At 44.0% G+C, this 23,676-nt stretch overlaps 4 protein-coding genes across 6 annotated transcripts; 2 read left to right on the forward strand and 2 right to left on the reverse strand.

Moving 5' to 3' along the window:
- Nucleotides 1-653: 653 nt before the first annotated feature.
- Nucleotides 654-4,456, forward strand: LOC120676354. 3 transcript variants are annotated; one of them, XM_039957607.1, is made up of 9 exons: nt 655-1,083; nt 1,164-1,257; nt 1,941-2,188; nt 2,888-2,959; nt 3,082-3,149; nt 3,235-3,385; nt 3,482-3,562; nt 3,658-3,747; nt 3,945-4,456. In XM_039957607.1, exons 3-9 carry the CDS (start codon nt 1,946-1,948, stop codon nt 4,071-4,073), a joined length of 834 nt encoding a protein of 277 aa, XP_039813541.1. In that variant the 5' UTR covers nt 655-1,083; nt 1,164-1,257; nt 1,941-1,945; the 3' UTR covers nt 4,074-4,456. The 3 variants fall into 3 exon arrangements, with proteins under 3 accessions (XP_039813542.1, XP_039813541.1, XP_039813543.1); XM_039957609.1 differs by having other exon boundaries at nt 3,928-4,100; XM_039957608.1 differs by lacking the exon at nt 1,164-1,257 and having other exon boundaries at nt 654-1,083.
- A 642-nt stretch (nt 4,457-5,098) lies between these two features.
- LOC120674850 (EEF1A lysine methyltransferase 2-like) lies at nt 5,099-8,060 on the reverse strand. The gene is made up of 7 exons (XM_039955956.1): nt 7,631-8,060; nt 7,285-7,410; nt 6,426-6,560; nt 6,254-6,350; nt 5,948-6,051; nt 5,719-5,770; nt 5,099-5,436 (listed from the first exon to the last, which is right to left on the reverse strand). Exons 1-7 carry the CDS (start codon nt 7,909-7,911, stop codon nt 5,242-5,244), a joined length of 990 nt encoding a protein of 329 aa, XP_039811890.1. The 5' UTR covers nt 7,912-8,060; the 3' UTR covers nt 5,099-5,241.
- Nucleotides 8,061-10,358: 2,298 nt separating this feature from the next.
- Nucleotides 10,359-11,495, reverse strand: LOC120676736. The gene has a single exon (XM_039958063.1). It carries the CDS (start codon nt 11,256-11,258, stop codon nt 10,617-10,619), a length of 642 nt encoding a protein of 213 aa, XP_039813997.1. The 5' UTR covers nt 11,259-11,495; the 3' UTR covers nt 10,359-10,616.
- Nucleotides 11,496-15,701: 4,206 nt separating this feature from the next.
- Nucleotides 15,702-23,395, forward strand: LOC120676871 (eukaryotic translation initiation factor 3 subunit A). Its single transcript, XM_039958204.1, has 14 exons — nt 15,702-15,866; nt 16,066-16,146; nt 16,779-17,260; nt 17,690-17,905; nt 17,992-18,360; nt 18,444-18,473; nt 18,925-19,152; nt 19,248-19,409; nt 20,033-20,254; nt 20,330-20,530; nt 20,815-21,018; nt 21,101-21,181; nt 21,764-21,965; nt 22,577-23,395. Exons 2-14 carry the CDS (start codon nt 16,101-16,103, stop codon nt 23,101-23,103), a joined length of 2,970 nt encoding a protein of 989 aa, XP_039814138.1. The 5' UTR covers nt 15,702-15,866; nt 16,066-16,100; the 3' UTR covers nt 23,104-23,395.
- Nucleotides 23,396-23,676: the final 281 nt, after the last annotated feature.

Genomic DNA, 23,676 nt, shown 5'->3' on the forward strand with positions numbered 1-23,676 from the left:
GAACGAACAGGAGCTCCGGGAGGGAGAGCGGAGGGGGCATCGTATCGTGGTTTGGCGGCAACGGACGAGTAGTGGGCGTAGCAGTCGCGGCAAACGTGTGCAAAGCGGGTAGCCTACTGCTTCCTACTGCCTAGTAGGGCAGTGGAGCTACCGAGTCCCCACAGGGGCACTCCTGTAACTTCCTTCACCCGTCTGCCGTTGCAGGCTTGCAGCAGTGGTGGGCCACCTACAAGGAATCCGTATTTCCCTCGAGCTTTGCGTTGCCTTCCTCCAAGTACAGGGAGAATCTTCATGCTAACTTCTTTCCAGAAGAAAAGGTCTTCAGGCTAATGATACAGTTATTTTCTTTAGGGTGATACAGCTACTGTATTTTACTATGATGGATGAGCTCCCATCTCATGCAAAAAAAAAAAGATTTTGAACTGAAATCACAGAACAGGTAGGTTGGCTCTTCTGTCTGAATAAAATACATGTATTCTGATCTTAAGTTTGTGCAAGAAAAGGTGTGGCGAAATACCTCTCGACAACTCCTGTACCACGGACAGGCATAATTGTACCATTACCTTCAGGACATGCCATAACATGAGGGCAGTACAGAGCTGGTGAAAACTGAAGAATCGTGAGCTCCAATGAAAAGGGAAGGCTGCATTCAGAAGAAACGAGCCAAAGGAAAAAAAGCTGAGCCTTTTCACCCCCTCCAAACCTCCAGAAAATAGAGCAGAGTGTTTTGGAAAGTGACAAGGAATCAGAGGCCACTCCAGGGAAGCCTACAAAAGATCAGCAGTATCAGTGAAGCTGTTGCCGGGTGATACCACTGCTTATTCCCACCCTTTACCTTGCCTCTCTTCTAATTTAAATCTGGCCCAAGGGAGAGCGGCAGAGAGGGTTTGTTCTGCCTTTTGCCTTGGCTTGGTCTCCCCTCCATCGCTGCATTACATTCGAGGGCACTCCATCTCTTGCGTCCCTTAACCCCTCCCCCAATCCAACCCAATCCCCTCCGTGCCTTAACCCCGCCCCGAATCCAGCCTTCGAACTTTCGAAGCTTCCTCTTCCTCCCGGGGCTCTGTTCTTACTTAGGACAAGGTAAAGATTTGTTTTTTCCATCATCTGGTTCTTCTTCTCGTTGGTGTTGCTGTGTTATTCAGTTTGATCTAACCTGTCAGAGCACTGAGATTGAGATTTGAGAGTGCTCTGGACATCTTCACCAGCTGCATAGCCACCCTCTTTCCCGGTCGTCCCCCTGTTATCTTCTTCCGGGTGAGTTTCGGTTTCTTGGTGGTCAATCTTGTTTGTCTTGCTTTTGTTGTTGTTGTTTTTTTCGAGCAATATGTTTTTGTTGTTTTCGGGGTGTTTCTTCGATCTAACACTAATAAATGCGCTTTCCTCATGCTGCTGTATGCTACATTGCTAGCAACCACCTCGTCTGCCGGCTCTCATCAATAAATTCTCTTTAAAAAGTGACAATTTCGTTCATCCATTCATGACTTGTTCGGAAATGCGGAGGTTCTACTACCTGTTCTTGGTACACTTGCCGACTAGCCTATCCACCGCAAATAATCTTTGGCCTCTCTCGTTGCGCCTGCTATAATAATTCCACTGATCCCATCTCCGTTTCTTGCGGTTATCAATTTAGTATTTTTGTTTTTGCGAAAAAAAATTATTATTATCTTTAAGCAGTTGGCTTCTGTCTGCCAGTCAGTTCCTAACACAGGGGAACAGTTGCATGCGGGCATTGGATCCCCTCCTCCAGTCCTCCTGCAACCGCATGCTCCTCATTGGATTCTTGATTCTTGGTGTGCACCTCGGCACCCTTTACCAATGCTTCAAACAAAATTTGGCAGTTGCGATTGCGTTCTATTTTTCTTCCGAGAGTCTGCAATTTTTTTGGAGTTGGCGCCATTGGGTTCCGTTTCACTGAGCCATGGATTGCGCGCGCGCAGGTCTGATGGGTGACCATCTCGCGTTGCTCGTGGACCGACTGCTGACGGAGTCGACGCTGGAAGCAGCGATCGGCGGTGCGAAGCGGATGGTCGATCTGCATCCGGAGGCGGTGACCGTCGAGTACTCCCATCGCGGCGTAGGCGGCGGCGGCGGCTCGGCGAGTAAGGTGGTGGAGTGCAGGATTTGCCAGGAGGAAGATTGGGACTCCAGCATGGAGGCACCCTGCGCCTGCTGTGGCAGCCTCAAGGTAATCCTTCTCTCTTTATCCTGAACCAAAATAATTGGTCTTGATTATGCGGCTGATCTATGGGCTACGGCCTTGATATTTGATGATTAAGCAATTGTTTCTCAGAGTTCATTAAAAATGTGTTTTCAGTTCCTGTTTACAAATGAAAAGTTGCTTACTTGTTTCAGCAGAAGATGGGAAAGTGACTAGTGGTCCCTGAATTGTAATTTGAGGGTCTGCTTATACTTCTAATTCTACAGTAGTTAATGTATCGTTGACTCGGCATGAAAATTGTTGACATTTATGGTTAGGGTTAGATGTAGTTGGTTGTACAATTAGGACTTGGGGAGTTCCATGTGAACTTGAGAGTCACTGTGGACACGAGCTGTGAACCAAATCAACTGTGTTTTTCACAATGTGGCTTGGAAGGCACTGCCTTATGTGCATTGGGCCATCCTATTGGACAGTGACGTAATAGTGTGCTATCTTTGTGAGTGTGACCTTCACGCAATGTGTGGGGCAACTGCCCACATTATGCTATATGCAATGCAAAAATGTTAGTTGGCACTTCAAGGAAACACAAACAAACACCCTGGAGTTGATCTTAGTGCATATTCTTGTTTCTGAAAATGGTCATATACTATGATGCAAGGAATGTATTATTTCAGTTGGCTATACAACGATCGAAACAAAATTGAATTAGTAGCTCCTGTCTTGCAGTACGCACACCGGAAATGCATTCAGCGTTGGTGCAATGAGAAAGGCGACACCATCTGTGAAATATGTCTGCAGGTAAAACTGCTTAGATTTATGAGGATCTGTTGTAGGTTAAAAGAATAGCTTTTGATACAGCTTTAACAAATGTGTAACTATGGAAAGATGCTTATGGACTTACATTTGCTATATTTCTTCAGCAATTCAGGCCAGGTTATACTGCCCCGCAGCAGCTTTTCCACTATGGAAGTATACCAATGAACTTCAGGTACTCATCCTTTTAAGCATTCTTTAGCAAATTTGTTTGTCTTGTTGCTTAGTTTACTCTATAATGCTTTACCATCTCCGTACAGAGGGAACTGGGAGATAGCCCGTCAAGATCTCGATGATGCCCAGATAATAACAATGGTGCCGACAGAGCGTGATTTCATGGATAGTTACGAGGACTACCTTCCTATTAGGACAAGAAGCGGCACTCTGTGTTGCCGGACAGTCGCCGTAATTGTGAGTTTCTGACATCAAAACTGACCCTCGTTGATGTGGTTTACTCTTATCTCCTTTCTGATGAAGATTCATCGTTGTGATTGAATCATTGAACAGTTCATGGCACTCCTAATCCTTCGCCACACTCTTCCTCTCATGGTCGGTGGAAATGGGGAGTACTCATTGGCCTTGTTCTCAGTAAGATGGATGATCATCACTTGCCAAAATCTTTTATGACGTATATTGTTCTTGACCTGATGCCTCTTATTGTGCATTCTGATTTGGAAATAAAGCTTCTGGTGCTGAGGACCGCAGGAATCCTATTCCCAGTTCTGGTGATGGTCAGAGCCTTGGCAAGCTTCCATCGTCGACGGCGGCAGCAGGTAATATCATCACTCAATCTCTGCTTACAACCCCACTGTGCCAATTGCAATCGTGATCCTGTCCTGCTAAGTTTAGCAGCAGCAGACATTGCATAATAGCACGTCACACTTGTTAAGATTTCTCCATTTTGTAGTAGTAGCAGCCTAGGTTTTTTTCTCAGGCATAACTCTCGGATCTAGATCACTTAACACTGCAGGAAAGACGGGAAACATATATCTCATCATCAGAAAGCGAGGAGGAAGAGGAAGAGGAGGAAGAAGAAGACACAGTTACCAATTCTGCACGATCAAATTACTCGCAACCACGCCTCATACCAGTCTACTGACTTGACCAAGAACATGCCTTCCAACCTCCAATCTGACAGGAAATTCCAGCGCATCTGGAGCTGACAGAAGCAAGAATGCTCACAAGAAAAAGACCAAAGAAACAAAAAAAAATGAGTATATGATGCCATAGTAAGATAGCCTGAAGCCACTCGCTTCTATGCGCATAGAGAAAAATGCAGTGGCCCTGTTACTCCTGTACATATGAGAAAGTAGCAGACTAACTTGTCACTTGCGAGCTTCTACTGCAGCAAGTTCGGCCTACCCTTGTATTGTCACTTGCGAGCTTCTACTGCAGCAAGTTCGGCCTACCCTTGTATTCTGAAGATATCATGTTGCCAAAAGTACTTGCAAATGGAAGGAATTATGTTTCAGTTTCCGAATTCATCTATTGGCGACTTAATCTGTTAGGATCTTGCATTTTGCATCACTGATCGCAGTCAAAGTATGCATTTATGTTTCTGCTTTGATACATGCCCAGAAGACTTTAATAGCTGATGAATATAGATGCAGTTGGGCACGTTTAGTTCCCAAACCAAAAAATTTTTGTTGTCAAATCAACAGTTTGACCAGATGCCGAGAGGATTTTTCGAACACTAATTAAAAAACTAATTTCAGAACTCACCTGGAAACCGCGAGACGAATCTTTTTAGGCCTTTGACCGCATCACTAGCACAAGTGGGCTACTGTAGCACTTATGACTAATTATGCACTAATTAGGCTTAAAAGATTTATCTCGCCGTGTACATCCAAACTGTACAATTAATTTTGTTGTTTAACTACATTTAGTACTCCATACACGTGTCCAAAAGAAGAGGCACAAATTTCGAGGTGAATTTTTTTGGGAACTAAACGCGCCCTCATTGTGTTTCTGCTCATTGTGTTTCTGGTCAGGAGGTAGACCCAATTTTCACGCACTGAAACATTTGTATGTTGGATCGCATCTGGACGCGCTTCCAGGGAGGAGAACAATACCAAAGTGATTTAGAGAACAATCCAGGCATCAATACCAAAACAGCACAACGTCTGAACTCCAAAGAACCAATCCAACAGTAAAATACTAAAATGCCATCCAGATACATCAGTGATTTGGGTACATAGTTAATATAGTAACAGGTACGATAACTTTCTGGGGGCAATAACCCAGGCAATCAGGCATACATGTATGTTTCACTTATGCAGGAAAGCAACGGTCGTGATGGAAGAACTATCCACACTAGGGTAACTCTGAACATGGTCAAGGTAGCTGAACACCGCAGCATCAATGACTGGCACTCCTGAGCCCATAGCACCAAGCTTTCTTTGGTTGAAGTTCTCCACCTCCTGCACCAACTCATCCTTGCTTCTGCTGCACGATGTGATGACCTAAAAGATATATCGAAGAGACATCAGAGGATGATGTTATCTTTTAAATAGCCATATTTCTCTTACAGGGATATGCCAGACTATTCTGTCATATAAGTTGCCAACAGATAGTTAAAAGAAAGGGAAAACACATCTAGCAAAAGGAGGACTATAGCAGTAGAGCAGCGTGGGACATACAAGTGTCACCATCAACATAAAACTGACAGTTCATAGTTCTACCACACATGTCCTAGCAATAAAGAAAACGAAAACTCCAGTTTCAATTTGGATGGAAGAACTGACCAATATACCACCAGGGGAAACCAAGCTAGCAACTGATTGCCAATACATCATTCTGAAATGCAAACAAAAACAGATTAGAGGTTTAGACATGTGTGCAAACATGCGATCTCATTCTTTCCACGTTAAAAAAGTTTAAGCAATTGTAAACATGTAAGCATTGGTGCGAAAACCTAAGGTTTACGATAAGACTATGGACATATCAATATCTACACAGTAAGCATGCATTTACCTCTTCACAGGTCCATCAGGATGGAGCCCTATTGCATCAAGAGTCCCTTCATCCATGACAAGTTCAAATCTTCTCTCCAACTTTGACTCTAATACATCATCAACCTGCAAAAGGACCATTCATATAAGCTGAATAGGTTCTTTTCTGTTCTTTCAATATGGAGGCTGGTATTGTACCTAACATACAACCAGATAGTCATGGAAAATATAATAATATAAACTGAAGCACGAGAAGGTCATGCAATTTGGATATGCATGCTGATGTGAATAGCCGAATACACATTATATGCTTGACTGACTGACTCACCAAGAAATTAATGTGCTCAAACCCGTCACGAATTGCAAGATTTCGTGCAAGCTCAATCGCATCTTCACTATAGTCAATCCCAGTCAGATCAGAAAACCTGTATATTATATATTAACACATCAGTACCGATACTAACAATGAAAAATCACAGTATCACATTTCCTTAGCATACCCTTGCTTTGCAAGCTGCTGCAAGAGCCTACCACTTCCGGTCCCGATGTCAAGTACGCTGCAGCTGGGCAAATCCTTGCTTGAGCACAAATTTTTGGTCCAGCCTACACGGATATCCATGACCTCAGTGCCAAACCTGCAAACTCACACAAGCTTTTGTCAAAAAACAGTATAAGCATTAAATTAAAATAATAAAATAGAAAAATACACAATATATATTTGCATCTCTTCTTGAATGGGAAAATGGCTACTCAGAAGATTTTGATTCTTATTCCACAAATGGGTGGTAAACATAGCTTATAACAGCAAAACCTCCAATAAAAGATAATAATAATCACCATATATCCAGGTAAACTTGAAAGTAAAGATGGTAAAGTTTAAACATGGATAAAAGAAGATTTATTTTAAACATCATGAAGTGAATTGCCTTAGAAAGACAGGTCTAAGGGACAATTTGTGGCTGCAATATTGTGGTGTGCTGCACTGCGGCTGCGGAATCTAGTTTGTTACAGTAATATTTGCTGATTCCAGTAAGTTTTTTTGCAGCTATGGATCCTAAAAAGATGCTTCTAACTAAATGTGACATTAGGATCTAGAGAAAGGTGCTTTTGAAAAGCCATTGTAATGCCAAACCTAAATGTTAATGGCATGCAAATGCAGAGAGTCTGTATACCCTATCTTAAATTCCTAAAATAATGCCCCTGATTCCTCATAAAATGTTCCAAGCAAAGCGCAAACCAAATTTTGTTATAAATGCACATGGAACAGAGCACTCGTCATCTGGGCAACAGGGCCAGCCACTCTAAATTCTAGTGCATAAGACAAACAACTCTACATCAAAGCAGCTTAAAGAATGTTACCAGACATCAGCGTGGCTGCGTTCATGGAAATTAGCAAGATCCTCAGAATAAGCACCATCCTGGAAATTCTGCATAACCAGCAACGGAGGCTCCACGTCGCTGGAGTCAGGGACATCCTTGTCGAAGCTGTTCAAGATTCACAGCAAAGACAATTTTGAATGCACTGGCCCCCGACTAATAAGATGATTTGGACTAAAATGCAAAAACCGAGAGATCATTGGACCAAATTAAGCTTAAGGGGCAGATGATTGATCCCCTTTACTTTCCCCAACACGAGGAATCAGATCACAGAAGCTCGCCCATTTCGCGGCGCAGGAACAAGACAAATGGAGTGAAATCAGTTCACCTGAAGTCGGAGGAGGGGTTGGCGGCGACCGACGCGGACGGCGCGGCCGCGGCGGAGGCGGAGGACGAGGCGAGGAGGACTTCGGCGGTGTCGGCGTAGCGCTGCTCGTCATCGAGGGTGCTGCCGTAGTCGCTCTTGATCGACCACGAGTCCGCGGCCACCGACCGGTCGTCGTCCGACGCCATCTCGCCCGGGGGCCCGACGGGTACCCAAACGCCGCTGCCGAGCATCCGGGACGGGAAGATCTCCGGGTCCTCCGGCGGCCACCGAATCCCCGCCATGGCGCTCGCCGTCGCCTCGCCGGAACCCTAGCCTTCTCGTGACGGTGGCGTGCTGGCCTGGTTGTGCCGGGAGGACGGGGACGAAGGACGCGAGGCGGCTTGGAGGTGACAGGTGGGTCCGCGGAGATATTGGCCTACGTGTCGGTGTCCCGGTTCGTTGGGATGGCGCGGCTACTTGAGAGGGAAGGCGGGTGGTTCGAGATTCTCTACTGAAATGTGGAGCCAAACAATTGCGGGACCAGAAGTCAGTGAACTGGGTAGATCTCTGGTGCTAGTGAGATTGGGTTGAAGGCCGTTAGTCGCTGGGACAGACCTGGACCGAATTATTTTTCTTGAGGAAATGGCTGGGGCGACCTTTTATTCTTAGGTGGACTGGGCCGAATTTAGAATAGCTGGACTTTGGTTTCCTACATAAATAATGGGCCCGGTATAGTCGTATAGTAATTTGGAGCAAGTATACTTTTATGAAACCAACATCATATTAGTAATTTGCAAGCCTGTGTTGCTTGAGGTATTCCTCTGACCGATGTTTTTTCTGCGGTTGTTAGATCTGGTTGTAAGCAGCGAGCAGGTTTTTTGCGGTCTTTAAAGTCTTGTGGCGATGGCGTTTGCAGGTGTCTCTTTCCCTTACTGCCATTTCAGTGTATTTTTCAAGCTCTGGTGGACGACGAACAATCGGATGAAGAAGACGACTAGAGATCTCTTTGGTGTAATTTTATTTTCTTTATGTCGTCTTGTGTCAAGTTATCCTTCTATTGTACTACCAATTGTTTTTCCTTTATATGAATCGGATATGAGATATTTTTTGGTGTCTTCCTAAAAAACATCATATTAATTTATAAGAGGTCATTTGAAAAATTTCTATACCATGTATGTCATTGTCTTCTCAAAGAAATATTGCTGAGATTATATACCAGATTGGACTATGTGCAATTAAATTGCCAGCCTTTTCAACCGTTAATTGCCTGTTTAGTGGGCTCAGATTGGACTATGTGCAATTAAAAGTTTATCCCGCAAGTTGCAACTCTTGAGAACCGGTGTGTTGAGTTGTAGTACATCATTACAGGTAGATGATACACTGGCATATCCTATGATATCTCCTTGTTTGCTTCAGGGCAACATGCCTAAAATAAGGACCATCTTGGGATATGATCCCTGGTGTTCCATGGCAAGTTGCATGTACAGCTGAGGTCCAATGGACATTCAGCAAACATGTATATCTTGCTGAGGTTCCATACAGCTCCTGACTCCCCTAGTATATTTCCCCTACAACCTGTGTGCCGTCTGGCTAGTGTCCCGGACAGTTACAAATAATATACTACACCAACCAACTGATGTAGCATAGTATTCCAGAGGCCAGGGAGGAGAGAGCTGGGAGCATATCCATTGTTATGGAACCATTAAGTTTCACAACCCTGATATAAATCAGTCATCATCCCGTAGCAGATTATAGTGGATGAAATCCAAAACTGAAAGTAAAAAAAATGCAAAGGACTTTGCTCATTCACATAGCAGCTTTCTCATTAGTAAACTGAATATACCGCTCAAAATCAATACCATCATTTTCCAGATAACAGAATGCTATGTAGCAGTCTAGACAATAATAGCGCTTTATGTAAAAGCAAGGGCAAGGGCTTTTGTTTTGCCTTTTAAACACAAAAGCAAGAAGAGTAGTTCAACATTTTTTTTGTAAAAGTTAGCTCATATATCTTTTGGAAAAGGCAACATGGCAAGTAGAGTGTAGGAAGAATTTGATGACAAATTAGAAATCAAACTATTGTCATGAAACTTGTACCGGCTCCTTTGACTGCAATAGATCTTGCCCCCTCAAAAAAAAAATCAATACACCTTTGGTTCAAAATGCATATCATCTAGGGATTCCTTCTGGTCAAACTTTTTTTACATCTTACCATCAATATATAAAAAGCTGCATAAATTGACGATGTTAGATATATGTTACTAGATTGACAATGAAAAGTACTTTGGATATACTTGATTACCTCATTTACCCATTGGTTAATAACAAAATTAAATTTATGGACAAATGATATTTTTGTTTCTTACAATTAATGCATGAGATTTTAGAATGAGAGTAGCAATGCACACATCTATCCTTCAAAAAAATTATGGATCCACACTGTCAAAATAATGGACGAACCAGGTCATTTCTTTGGGCTTAAATGACAATGGAAATCACCAAATTCAGAATCCAAAGCAAATTAACAGTACAGAAAAATTAAACATATTATTTTTTTGTTATAGGAAATCAGATTTGAGATATTAATCACTTCAATCAATTAATAATTGGTCAGATTTTCTACTTAAGTTACCAGGTGATGAGCCCAAAAATGCATGTGTAGAAGAGGTTTTAATTAGTATTCAGTTCAAAGAATTACTACTAGGTGTTTCGTAAAAAAAGTAAATCATAAATGACGTCACATCATATCTTGTACTGTGGGCTCTCAATTTTCTTATTTTGTTTCCCGGGCACAAAACTTGACAATCAATTTGCCAGTGGTGCGTGTGTAGACAAAAAAAAGGCTTTACAAAAATGGAAAAGGCAAAGAGAAAAAGAATAGCTGGAAGCTAGCTACTGTACACTCGGGCGCCAGCTCAAGCTAGCTGCCGCCCGCCTAACACCAGCGAAACCAAAGCTGCTCACTCCTGCGGCGCCCGGCCGGCCGGTCAACCCGCCGCCCGCCGCGTCACGGGACCTCCTCGATGGTGTCCAGCACCGGCTGCCACGACCGGTGCCGCCTCAGCCCCGCGCCGCCGCCGACGCTCGACTTGCTGTCTCCGGCGCCGGCGCCGGCGCGTGATTTCGGTTTATCATCCGCGGCGAGGTCGCCGGACTCGAGCAGGCCGAGCATCGGGTAGACCCTGGCACCATCGCTGCCGCACCCGTCCTTGGCCGTGCCCGCGCTCGCGCCCCGCCGGTCGTGGCGGTCGCGGGCGCCCCGGTGGGCGGCGTTGGCGGTGAAGGTGATCCTCTTCCAGGCGGAGGCGGCGGCCGTGGCGGCGTGGCACTCGGAGAGCGCGGCCATCTCCTCGTCGGTGAGCACGGAGTAGAGCATGTCCATGGGCAGGAGGAAGTAGGCGTGGCGCGGGCGGAGGATCTTGTCGGCGCCCACGCCGGGGACGCGGCAGCCGACGGCGAGGCGGCCCGAGTCGCAGACGAACTGGCCCGGGTGGTCGAGCATGAGCTCCGACGCGCGCACCGGGCGCGCCAGCCGCGTCACCGTGCCGTCCGCGTGGATCACCTTGGTCGCCCCCGGCGACGACGCCGCGCAGCCGCCGCCGCCGCCGCCCGCGGGCGCCAGCGGTATGCACGACGGCGTGTTTCCCATGCCCACCACCAACCAACCAACCCAACTCCGTCGGAGATCAGACCCAGAGAGAGGTGGGCCGCCGGGGATCAGGAGACCAGAGGAGGAGACAGACAGGAGGATCGGAGGGGAGGGGATCGCGAGACGCCGCCGATGGCAATGCCCCGGAGGCCAGTGAGACCAGCGGGAGGAGGCGAGGCGGGCGATATGTATACGACACGACGCCGCGGCGGGCGCAGAGGCCGCAGGCCAGGGTGGAGGCGCCAGGGTTGGTGCGGCGCATGCATGGAAGAGGACAAGCAAATGATCACCCTGATGCCGACGAGAGAGAGGTTAGGGGCGGGGGCTTTAATTAATCTCAGAAAAAACCCACACGGGGTTAACTAATCATCTAATCCCTCCCCGGGATTAACCAACGCCCGCGGCGTCCCGTACGTGGCAGCGGGAAGGCGCGAGACAGCTATCGCCTTGGACGGACGAGCTCGGGCGTGCATGCACTTGGACCCGCCCCCCGCCGCGGGGGTGGGAGGGATGTCACTGTATCGGCCGCTCGAGCATGGCATCCGCTAATCACTTTGTTTAGATTCCTGATCCGTCGCCGGGTGTCACAGGATCGGAGGCAGGGTCGGTCGGTCAGGTCAGCAGCTGGGGCTGAGCTGAGTGCGAGCTAGCTAGCTTGCTTGCTAATTGTAATCAAGCTGGACGCTTTGCTGCTTGCCTTTTCCGGACCTAATTAACTTGCTGCAGCCTGCAGCTTAGTAGAATATGGGGGGAAACGCAGAGCTTGACGGAGTCCGGCGCCAACGACCGCTTTTGGCAGTGCAGTGCTAGCTAGCCATTGTTGAGTTGGAGGCCACAAACTCATCGGTTAACAAAGCTGTTTAGTTTCATATTAGTCTGGAGTCCTAAGCTGCCTCTTCTGTTTGTGTTGGGGAAAAGAAAGGAAGGGAACAAGCAGAGGTTAACGCGCCATTTGTCGATCCAACAGCGCTCGATTTGGGATCTAAGAGACAGGGCTAGCTGAAAATTTGCAGAGCATAGCTGCACAAGTGAAACTTCAGATTCCACTAGAGGTGTTAATTAGTGACTCTTAGATACACCTCCAACCCTTTTATGTTCAAATTATGTATTAATTTTTTAAATAAAATCTGATTTTGAAGAAGTAGTACAAAATTTTGAACTAAAAAGAATTGAAGATGCACCTAAGAGTCACCAATTTGCACTCCTAGATTTCACCTCGAGCTATTAGCACCGTTCAAGAAATTATTTTATTTTTATTTCTATTTTGTTGTGGAGAAGCAAACCGCAAGTCCACTTTATTTGGAGTGGCCAAATGGCAAATTAATCAGGATTGCATACAGAGACTTGGTATAGGGCGCTCTGACTTTGGCAGTGGACCATGGAATTCCTGCGTATATAGTATGATCAAACGCGACGCCGGTCGTTGGAGCGAACTACTTCCAGTTCGACGGAGAATAAACATTGCCCTGGCCTAATTAACACATTGCTTTTCTTTATTCTTATCTTGCTCTGGTAGTCTGGTTAGATAATTAAATTAAACAAAGGGGTGTGTGGTGGGGGTTGTCTTGAGACTTGAGACTTGAGAGGGCTCCGGCGTGGCGATTTTCAGGGGCGCGAACGCGACAGATCCAGCTTGCACTGCGCGCGACCGACCTACTGGAAATCAGAGGATTCTGGAGTGTGGCCCCGTATATTCCCCAATCTCTGCTTGCCTGTGATCAACCTAGCGCTGGCGACGCCAATCAAGGAACTGGAATCTCAGCAGGGCAGTTCTCTCTCTCTCTCTCTCTCTCTCTCTCTCTCTCTCTCTCTCTCTCTCTCTCTCTCTCTCTCTTCTCATTTTCAACACTTGCAATTGCAAAAGGTAGGGAGAATGTATGTGTGTGTGTGTCGCTAAAAAAGGAAGCTTTTTTTTTTTGGCAGGAAAGAAGTGTGTTTTGGATTTATATATACAGTACTCAGTGAGCTCGGAGTGTAGTTTTTGTCATGCGAACAAGGGTGCTCTTCGGCAAGCAAACGCCATCTATCGCGCGCGAAATGTTGGAAATGCTCGCCACATTGTCACATTCTGGGGGCACAAGGATCATGCTGGAAAAAGCACAGCACGGCGTCCATGTGAAGACCATTTTAGACTTTTATGATCCGATATATAATCAGGAGGTTAACATCTCTTATCTTAGCCGGCAGGGCCGGTTCTGACTTTTTGATGGTCCAGTGAAGAACAAAAAAATAAAAGCTCCCATTCACCATAAAATTAAAATACAATAAGTCAAATTGGCAATCGGGCATGACAAGTGGATGGTGAACCGGTGATCTGCAGACTGCAGCGGTGGCGTCTCGCGAGGAAGTCTATGAGGCACTAAAGCGTGCAACTGGGTAGATGGTGGAGGAGTTGTCGATTGATTCCTCTCTATTAGGTCTACTCTCTATGTAAACCTACAATTGCACTTTGTTGGCACTTGCGACTTTTTTTACTACATAGTAGCTCGTTGTTTTTTTTTCATCCAACTAGGCACAGATGTCACGCACAACAATACAGGTTACAAAGTAGAACTGGTACTAAATTGGTATTAGTACCGGGTTTAGAGCAACCGGTACTAACCGAAGATGGACGAATACCTTTTTTTCTGGCAGTGTAGATGAGATCCGCCGACGTGAAGCTCGCCATTCTCGCTCTGGGCTGTGTTTAGTTCGCGAAAAAGTTTGGGTTTTGGTATTGTAGCGCATATCGTTGTTATTTGATAAGTAATGTCCAATCATGGACTAATTAGACTTAAAAGATTCATCTCGTATGAAACAATTAAACTATGTAATTAGTTATTTTTTGAAACTGCATTTAGTGCTTCATGCTTGTGTTCGAAGATTCGATGTAAAAGGTACTGTAGGAAATTTGTGGGAATGGGAACTAAACATGGCCTTGATCTCCTTGACGACATGACTGTACGGCCCCATGCCACTTCCCTGGACATTTCTAACAACATTAATGCAATCATTTGGCATTTTGAATTTATGCAATAGAAGGTCGCTAGCGAAGGCAAAAGCCCCTCCCTGCACGCCATTGCTTCCAACGTTTCTAGATCCGTCAAACCTTCCAAGTCTTCTATATATCGATTCACAAAGCCAACGGGCTCTTGAATGCACCCTCATCGATTGCCTTTATCCTCACGTACCAAATTGCCCACAGGGAGGAATGCATGTGTGTGCAGCTCAAAAATGAACCCCTTTTTTTTGCAGGAAAGAAGTGTGATTTGGATTTATACAGCACTCCGATGAGCTGGTAGAGTAGTTTTTGGCATGCGAGCAAGCAAATGCCATCTAGGCGCGTGCGAAATGTTGGAAATCCTCGCCACATTGTCACATTCTGCAGGCACAAGGATCATGCTGGAAAACCCCAGCACGACGTCCATGTGAAGACAACTTTAGACTTTTCTGATCCGAGATATAATCAGGAGGTTAACACCTCTTGATCTTAGCTGGAGCAAGCGCTTTAGGACTTTAGGTAGATCTACATAGTACAGAGTTAAAGCAACTCCAACAACCTCTGTGTATGGCTTATAGGTTAGGTAAAAATGAAAAAAAAATCTATGTAAAACTCTTGGATCCCCGTTAACCATGCAAACTTCTCTTTAAAAGAGAGAGAGAGAGAAGTTTTCCACATGCAAAATTACGATGGTACTTTGCATTTGATATTCCCTCGATCCAACTCTTCAGCAAACACCGTCTACTCATCCACAACATGTTGGAAATGGCCACCAATTCTCACTTTGTCGGCCCAAGGATCATCTTGGACGTCTCCTACGACTACGGAGGAAAGGAACCACACATCATGAGCAACTCTATTGCACTCTCTTCCTGTCTTTTTAATCTTCACCTCCGGGAGTAAGGGCTTGTTTGGTTGCTGCCCTGGAGAATTTGCTTGTGCCAGGCAGGTTGATCCGACCGCAAGCGATCAAAATTGGATGCTTGGCGACCCTGCCGGGCCCGGACAGCTTTTCCAAGGTCCGATCCAAACATACCCTAAATGAATAATTCTGGATTCATAAAATTTGTTAACATACATTGGGCATGCACTCTATTCACTTATGGATAATATTAATGTTACACATCATATCTATAAATTATAAATAGTTTTAGTATCAGATAAAATCTCCCTTCTATGACAGAGAGGAGCCTAAAGTCATTTTTTTTAAAGCAATCCATTCTGTTTCGGAAATGTTTGGATGACTGGCATCTTTCGTGGGCCTCTAGAAGGCCCACTTACATTTGGACCTCAGTTTCCGCAACCCCATTCCTTTGGTTCCCCGACCGCAAAAACGTGGCCGCTACAGCTTGATCCCAACCGCCCGTCCGGAGATCAGACGCTCCGCAGAGTGCCATCACCCGGAAACGGACGCCCACAGATCCATCCACGTCGTGCCAGACAAACTCCTACACCGCCGCCTCGCCTCGCATCTTTATTCTCTCACCACCCTCGCGCAACCACGCAACCCTAATAAACCCCTCCCTCCCTCGCGCCGCCGCCGTCTCCTTCCCCACTTCCAGATCCCCGCCTCCGACCCCGACGGCCCCCCGTCGCCTCCCTCCGCGCACGTCGCCGGCGATCTACAGGTAACGTCGGCACTCATCGCTCAGTCTAATCGGGATAGTGGTTTCCGAGTTTTTTTTTTGGGTGTTTCTCTGTGGATTTACACTATGAATCGATCTGTTGAGTAGGAAACCTTTTTGCTTGATGGATTTGTCGTCGCTGTTTTCGTGAATTCGCAACCTTATCCTTATTTCGCCGTTTTGTTTTGTTGCTGCGGTGCAGGAGTAGATCGCCGCCACAGAACCCTCGCTGCGACCATGGCGACCTTCGCGAAACCCGAGAACGCCCTGAAGAGAGCTGAAGGTGAGTCGATGGGACTTGCTCCATTTCATCTGCAGCGATGCCGATTCTTGTTGTGGTAGTGTTGCAGCGATGCCTACAGCGTGTTGGATTCGCTAGGCACTTGCGAATTAGGTGATACTATGACGTGTTTGATGTGTTGCTATCTTTCTCTGATTCGTGATGATATATTTGTTGCTGTTTAAGCTAGTAGTTTGGAACATTGGCTACATTGGGGTTGTTCCATCAGATAGGTCAGACTCAAGTAGTGCATACAAACAAATGTTAGTCAGACTCAACTACTGTCTCATTTAGGTGGTGTTACTGGGCCTCATTGGTCATTTAAGTATCGACGAGGCACTGTAGGTCGTTTAATACACTAAACCGAGCCTTGTTAGGTTTATGACTTTCAGTGGATGTTGAGGTGACCAATGACTGTTATGCTTTTCTTCTTATCCATGTTTGAATTAGTAGCCTTCTCCTTGTGGACCAATAATAAGTTTACAAAAGGAAAATATAATAAGCTGTTTTAGATGTCTTCAGTTCCTTGGTACTCTGTATGGTTCTTGACCGTTGCAAATTTCTAGACATGATAATGCACTCATTTTGTTAGAAGATGTGCTTGTATACTAATAGCTACCTCTGCTTTATTTCAGAGTTGATTCATGTTGGGCAAAAACAGGCGGCGCTGCAGGCTTTACATGATCTCATTACCTCAAAAAGGTACAGGTCATGGCAAAAGCCTCTCGAAAAGATCATGATGAAGTATGTAGAGCTATGTGTTGACTTGAGGAAGGGAAGATTTGCAAAAGATGGCCTTATTCAGTATAGAATTGTCTGCCAGCAAGTAAATGTGTCTTCCTTGGAAGATGTCATCAAGCATTTTATGCAGCTTTCCAATGAGAAAGCTGAACAAGCTAAGAGCCAGGCAGAAGCCCTGGAAGATGCTCTGGATGTCGAAGATCTGGAAGCAGATAAGCGTCCTGAGGACCTGATGCTCAGTTTTGTTAGTGGGGAGAAAGGAAAGGACCGATCGGACAAAGAAGTTGTTACTCCATGGTTCAAGTTCCTCTGGGAGACATACCGGACTGTGCTTGAGATACTAAGGAACAATTCAAAGCTTGAAGCGTTGTATGCTGTAAGCTGTTATCTTATGAGTATTTCATTATTTATTTGTCCTTCTGTTGTGATACATGATTTTCCCTTGATAATGTTCTAACACGTTTACCATCTGCGAAGATTATTGTTCCTCTAGTTTCTTTGATTTGATGATGAATTCTCTACACTTCTTTTTCTATCCCTTGTTCTACTACCACCCTATTCAGATGTATCCAGCCATGGCACCAGTTTTTATCTGAGTTCATCCTTTTTCCTGTCAAATGTTACATAGACACTGTTATCTTCTAGAATCAATAGCTAATCTATTATCTGATATATTCTGGTTTTCGTTTAGAACTGCTAACTGGATCATGTACCTACCGTTTACTCATATTGATATTGACTTTATTCCCTGTACAATTTGTTCCCCGCTGGTGCTTTTGTGACTGATTATCTTCCTTGTATGCAGATGACTGCTCATAGGGCTTTTCAGTTTTGTAAGCAGTATAAGAGAACTACTGAATTCCGTAGGTTGTGTGAGATTATCAGAAACCATCTTGCCAATCTCAACAAGTATCGTGATCAAAGAGATCGTCCTGATCTGACTGCACCTGAAAGCTTACAACTGTATCTTGATACACGGGTCGAGCAACTTAAAGTCGCGACCGAGCTTTCCCTTTGGCAGGTTTGTTCCAGAATTTACCTACTTTTCTTCCTTGCACAACATAAATGTTACTTTAACTGAATTGTCACTGCACCTACATCTTGCAGGAAGCCTTCCGATCGGTGGAGGATATCCATGGTTTGATGAGTATGGTGAAGAAAATGCCAAAGCCTTCTGTTTTGGTTGTATATTATGCCAAGTTAACTGAAATTTTCTGGATATCTGATAGCCACCTTTATCATGCATATGCATGGCTCAAACTTTTCAACTTGCAAAAGAGCTACAATAAGAACTTGTCTCAGAAGGATCTACAATTAATAGCATCTTCTGTCTCACTCTCTGCGCTATCTGTGGCACCTTATGACCAGAAGTATGGTGCATCTCATCTTGAGACAGAAAATGAGAAGGAACGTAACTTGAGGATGGCGAACCTTGTCAACTTTTCACTTGATTCCAAGCGTGAAAATCGAGAATTGGTTTGTCTTCCAAACTGCTTGTGTATTAAAGAATATGTTTAGTACTTTTTTCTACCCTTACATGTCTCCTTTTCCTTTTGCAGCCTTCAAGAGCATCTCTTCTATCAGAGTTGGTATGTGCTGAATCATTTTTTGGGAAATGTTATTATTACTAAAGTTGTACTCTTATTTTTTGATGTGCTATTTGTCATCATATGCATTCCTTTTTATTTTATTGAGTTGTTTGAATTCAGTATCTTCTAAGTGTCTCTTGTATGGGCCTATAATATTGTGTTTTATCACTCTAGGCTGTCTTGCTCCAGGAATTTTTTTCATGCATTTAATATTGTAATAATAATAATAACTTTAAGGGGCTCAGCAAGGCAACAACATTTGCAAAGATCTATCTCTGTGGCAACTGTGCTGTTAATTCTATGTGATAATTGAACGGCACATTTGTGGCAATTCGCATGATTCCACCTTTCACCATGTCAGTTGCATAGCTGAGATATGAAAGCATTACTACATTTTTACCCTCTTGATGTTACAAAAAGCTATCAATATCGCTATTTTGACTTCTTGTAGGTGTCAAAAGGGGTGCTTTCATGTGCTTCCCAAGAAGTGCGAGATCTGTACAACCTTTTGGAACATGAGTTCCTACCTCTGGACCTTGCATCAAAGGTGCAGCCACTTCTTTCAAAGATTTCAAAGATTGGAGGGAAGCTTTCATCAGCTTCTTCCGTTCCAGAGGTTAAGTTATCTCAGTACATTTCTGCATTGGAGAAGCTGACAACACTGAGAGTGCTGCAACAGGTCCTAATTGATGTTCTGCTATACAAATATGTACCTTGATAATAATTGCTATATGCTGCAATGATGTTCTTAACATTCTACTTTTGCCTTTCCAGGTGTCTCAGATTTTCCAGTCCATGAAAATCGATATGCTCTCAAGAATGATCCCGTTCTTTGATTTTGCTGTTGTGGAGAAGATTTCTGTTGATGCTGTGAAACGCAATTTTGTTGCAATAAAAGTTAATCATTTATCAGGAGCTGTTCATTTTTGTACTGTGGTAAGCTATCCTGATTCTGCACAACGGCAGTTTTGGTGTGTTTTCTTCCGATTATATGTTATATAAGTGTTGTCTCGTGATTGTATGCGTTCTGTGGTGGCCTTCATACCTTTTGTATGTGACATAAGATGTGCCAGATATAGTCTTCCATTCTTTCCATACTCTTTGGTTTTATCTGCTAGGAATATTGTTCTTGGTGAATGTCTGGTTTGTTTATCAGTAATAACTACAAGTATGCAGTACCACATGTTTCAAGGGTTAGCACAGTGGGTTCACTTGTCACAATGTTTGCTCACTATTGCATTTGCTGTGAGATGAACAACTTCTAAAAACTCACCTGTTATTTTCTATAATTCAATCATTTAATTCTGATTATACAGATGCTAATCACCCACAATGTGCATTGTGAGCATGTGCTCCACTGTGGTATCCTTCTCTTTCTTTATGGGAATTACATCTAATAAAATTCCTCAAATTGTTTCTAAAGATAGCGGCGACATCTGGAAGATCTTCTTGTAACAAATTGATTGAGTTTATTTGGATTGTGTGTTGTTGAATGCAGAACTTCATGTAAAGATTGAACACTTTGTTTCTTTTGGACTAATTTCTGTTTGTATTTGTAGGACATCGAATCTGATGGATTAAGTGAACACCTCAGCATTCTGGCTGATTCTTTAAATAAGGCGAGGAATCAAATTCGTCCACCAGTTAAAAAACCATCTAAACTCGGTGAAAGTCTCAGTAGTTTAGCTGGAATAGTGGAGAATGAACACAGGAGGCTTCTTGCAAGAAAATCCATCATTGAGAAGCGTAAAGAAGACCTTGAACGCCAAATATTGGAGAAGGTAAATTATTTGATTACTCTAAATGCGTGTTTTATTCAGTTTTTTTATTTATTTACGGTTGCTCTCCTTTTCCAGGAAAAAGAGGAGGAATCAAAGAGAGCCATTCTGCAGATAAAAAATGCAAATGATGAAAGGATTAGACTCCTCAATGAACAAAAGCAGAGGGAGCAGGAGAGAATTCGTAGAGAAATAGAGGAAAAAAATAAAGCAGAAGCAAGAAAGTTGCTAGAAGACTTGACAAAGAAAGCTGGGAAAAAGCATGTTGTTGTTGAAGGGGTAAGAAACAACTGTTGACTTCCTACAACTGCTTGCTATCTGAAATGCTATTGAAAGGCTAGATCATGTTTTGATACCAATTTTAGTCGAGGACAAGATGACTAGTACATGATAAGATGGCCTTGTCATCATTTATTGGCCCATATGTGCTCTGCCTCACCTTGTGCTGATACTGAGGCAATATGACATTACTACTAGAATCTCTCGGGACTAGTGTTGCTTATAACTCGAATTATTGTACTATCTTTGAACTTTAACCAACTTAATATTCTGTTCTGATGTAGGAGCTTACCAAGGAGGCCATCATGGAATTGGCATTGAGTGAACAGTTGAAGGAGCGTCAGGAAATGGAGAAAAAACTACAGAAGCTTGCAAAAACAATGGATTATCTGGAAAGAGCGAAAAGGCAGGAAGAGGCACCATTAATCGAGCAAGCTTTCCAAAAACGCCTTGAGGAAGAGAAGATCCTTCACGAGCAAGAGCAGCTGGTCAGTTCTCTTCTATTCGCTTGTTTTTATGCAGTGCAGATAACTGTTGGTACTCACTTTTGTCTTCTATTTCTGCTTGCAGCGGGAGATTGAACTCAGCAAACAACACCATGCGGGTGACTTGCAAGAGAAAAATAGACTTTCTCGAATGTTGGAACACAAGGTTTGTATATTAGCCTTATAGCTTACAATGCTTCTATTTTGTTTATAAATATTTAACTTAAACCATCTGCTCTAATTCTGAATGGTTATTTTGATATACACTGAAAATGATTTGTTGCCATATACTCCCTCCATTCTCTTTGATAGTCCTATTTCCAAAATTGAATTATTCTCTTTTGATAGTCATATATGAGTTGACATCTTGGGAATAGTAGAAACGACTGTTCGATTTCACAGAGTAACTTCCCGAGATAAAAGATTGGTGTATGTATAGGTAACATCGAAATCGAGGAGTTATTATTAATGAAATGATAAGCAAAGTCCTTGGTCATTGCACCAAGATGAAATAGGACTATCAAAAGAGTAGTAGCGTGAATGTCCGTTTGCTTGTTATTGTTATTGGTAGAGTGTCTTAGTGGCTCAGGGTCAAATGCTACCGTATGTGTAACTTATATAATTTACATTTACAGAACTTGATCTTCAAATTTGAGACGTTTTTGCGTCTGTTACCTAACAAGCTGTTGATATTCTACTACCTCATCCTTTCCTTGTCTCTTCCTGATTTTTTGTTTTATTGTTGCAGAATGCTTTCCAGGAAAGAATCGTGCAGCGCCGTGAAGCTGAGTTTGGTCGTCTGAAGAAAGAGAGAGATGAACGGATCAACCAGTTGATATCATCAAGAAAGCGTGAAAGGGAGACAGTTAGGAAATTGATGTATTATCTGAACCTGGAGGAACAGAGGATTGAAAGGCTCCGTGAGGAGGAGGAAGCTAGGAAACGTGAAGGTAAGTCCATTCTGTACTGATTACATTTAGCATTCTACATTGTACTTGTTGGGGTGCAACACTACTTCCTCCTCTTCAGTACCTTTTAGAAGCGAAAGTTTGACTGCTCAGTTCTTGTTTCTATTATTTTCAAAACGTTCTTGTTTCTATTATCCTGTACTATTGTGGTTAAAATGACTGCAATGCACTATTGAGTAGGACTGAGGAAAATGTGCCAAATTTTCTCGCACAATTTTCCTTGTTCAAATTGAACAGAACTGTTGAAGCTAAATCATTGTATCATAGTTCTTTCATCTAAAATTTACCTGTAGGAATTAACATTCATCATTGTTAGTTTTGCATGCTTTGTTTTAACTTAGTGATTATTTGAATAAAAATTCTCATAATTTTCTTGAATAATAGCTAACTGAGTTAGAGATTTGTGTTCAAATTGAAATAATTGGTTTCTGATACCTATGGAAGAAATAGTGCAACTCCAATTGCTACATACTATTGTGTAAACTGAATGCGATTCAATTGCTGCTCTAATGTACTCCATATTTTTGGTCAATTGGAACTGGATTTGTGTCCTATTTCATCCGCACTGATTATATTTTCTTACTCTAATGCAGAGGAAGAAAAGAGGAAGAGAGAAGAGGCCGAGAGGAAAGCTAAGCTTGATGCTATTGCAGCCAAACAGCGACAGAGAGAGATAGAGTTGGAAGAAAAGGAAAAGGCGCGGAAGGAACAGCTCTTAAGAGGATCCGAGGCTGCGCGTGTTACTGAGGCTGCCCCTGTTGCACAGCCACCTCGCGAGGCAGCAGCCTCTGTTCCAGTAGCAGTCGCCGCCGTCTCTCCAGCTTCTAGCAAATATGTTCCCAAGTTTAAACGTGGCGGCGATAGCAGCGGCAGCAGCAGCAGTGCTGGTGGCAGCCAGAGACCAGCTGATGTGCGTACACGCGAAGATGACCGTTGGGGTTCACGTGATGAGCGTTCTCGCCCAGATGTGCGTCCCCTTCGCCAAGATGGCCCTCCTGCACGACAGGACGCACCCCCAGCTCACCCGGATGGCCCTCCAGCTACTGACCGTTGGCGTGGGTCAAGATTTTCCTCCAGCTCTTCGTCCTCTTCATCGACCTGGGGGAGGCCGCGGAACTGATGCTCCCCGCATGAGGTTTTTTTTTTTGCCTTCCGTCACTTCGTGCAAAATGTCTGCCAGAGATCTCAAGGAACATGGTTACTTATTTGTTTTTATTGCGCTGACTGCACCTAAAATTTTGGAGCTAGTCTGTTAGGGCTATGGCACCTTTCCCGTCCATGTTTGACGTTCCAAGTTGCAGCACTCCATGCATATTCTGTCGTTATTTGTTAGTAATACTTGAACCTTGTGTTTTTGTTGGTGCACACCTTTGTCCGGCCCTAGCTAAATGCAATCACTGTTTTCCTTCTGCCTTGGGGAATGCCATTGTTCTCTTTTGTGTTTGTATGTATATATAGTGTTTCGCTGTGATCGGTCATAGACTCAGGGATTCTGAGCAAAGCTGTACTGGCACCAACATGTTTGACAGTCTCCTGAATGAAAAGATGTTTGTCCATGAACTTTTAGGGTATGGTACCTAGTCATGTCTCTTACCCTTGGCGATTACATGTTACCGTAGTCCTGCCGATTCGGGGGTGTTCGTGCGGTTCCGTCTTTCTGCTTACATATTCAAAGAGGAGCTTAGTGCCGAGC

This window comes from Panicum virgatum, chromosome 5N, assembly GCF_016808335.1.
Source record: "Panicum virgatum strain AP13 chromosome 5N, P.virgatum_v5, whole genome shotgun sequence".
NCBI lineage: Eukaryota > Viridiplantae > Streptophyta > Magnoliopsida > Poales > Poaceae > Panicum > Panicum virgatum.

Bases quoted from the DNA above. Each gene is read 5' to 3' on its own strand.
- LOC120676354 (XM_039957608.1), top strand. From the start codon at position 1,946: ATGGGTGACCATCTCGCGTTGCTCGTGGACCGACTGCTGACGGAGTCG. The intron at 3,150-3,234 runs GTACTCATCCTT...ATCTCCGTACAG, and splicing joins AGTATACCAATGAACTTCAG to AGGGAACTGGGAGATAGCCC. The intron at 3,386-3,481 runs GTGAGTTTCTGA...ATCATTGAACAG, and splicing joins GCCGGACAGTCGCCGTAATT to TTCATGGCACTCCTAATCCT.
- LOC120676871 (XM_039958204.1), top strand. From the start codon at position 16,101: ATGGCGACCTTCGCGAAACCCGAGAACGCCCTGAAGAGAGCTGAAG. The intron at 18,474-18,924 runs GTATGTGCTGAA...GACTTCTTGTAG, and splicing joins CATCTCTTCTATCAGAGTTG to GTGTCAAAAGGGGTGCTTTC. The intron at 19,153-19,247 runs GTCCTAATTGAT...TTGCCTTTCCAG, and splicing joins CACTGAGAGTGCTGCAACAG to GTGTCTCAGATTTTCCAGTC.
- LOC120676736 (XM_039958063.1), bottom strand. From the start codon at position 11,258: ATGGGAAACACGCCGTCGTGCATACCGCTGGCGCCCGCGGGCGGCGGC.
- LOC120674850 (XM_039955956.1), bottom strand. From the start codon at position 7,911: ATGGCGGGGATTCGGTGGCCGCCGGAGGACCCGGAGATCTTCCCGTCC. The intron at 6,561-7,284 runs GTAACATTCTTT...GTGAGTTTGCAG, and splicing joins CGCAGCCACGCTGATGTCTG to GTTTGGCACTGAGGTCATGG. The intron at 6,052-6,253 runs GTGAGTCAGTCA...GTCCTTTTGCAG, and splicing joins TTGAGCACATTAATTTCTTG to GTTGATGATGTATTAGAGTC.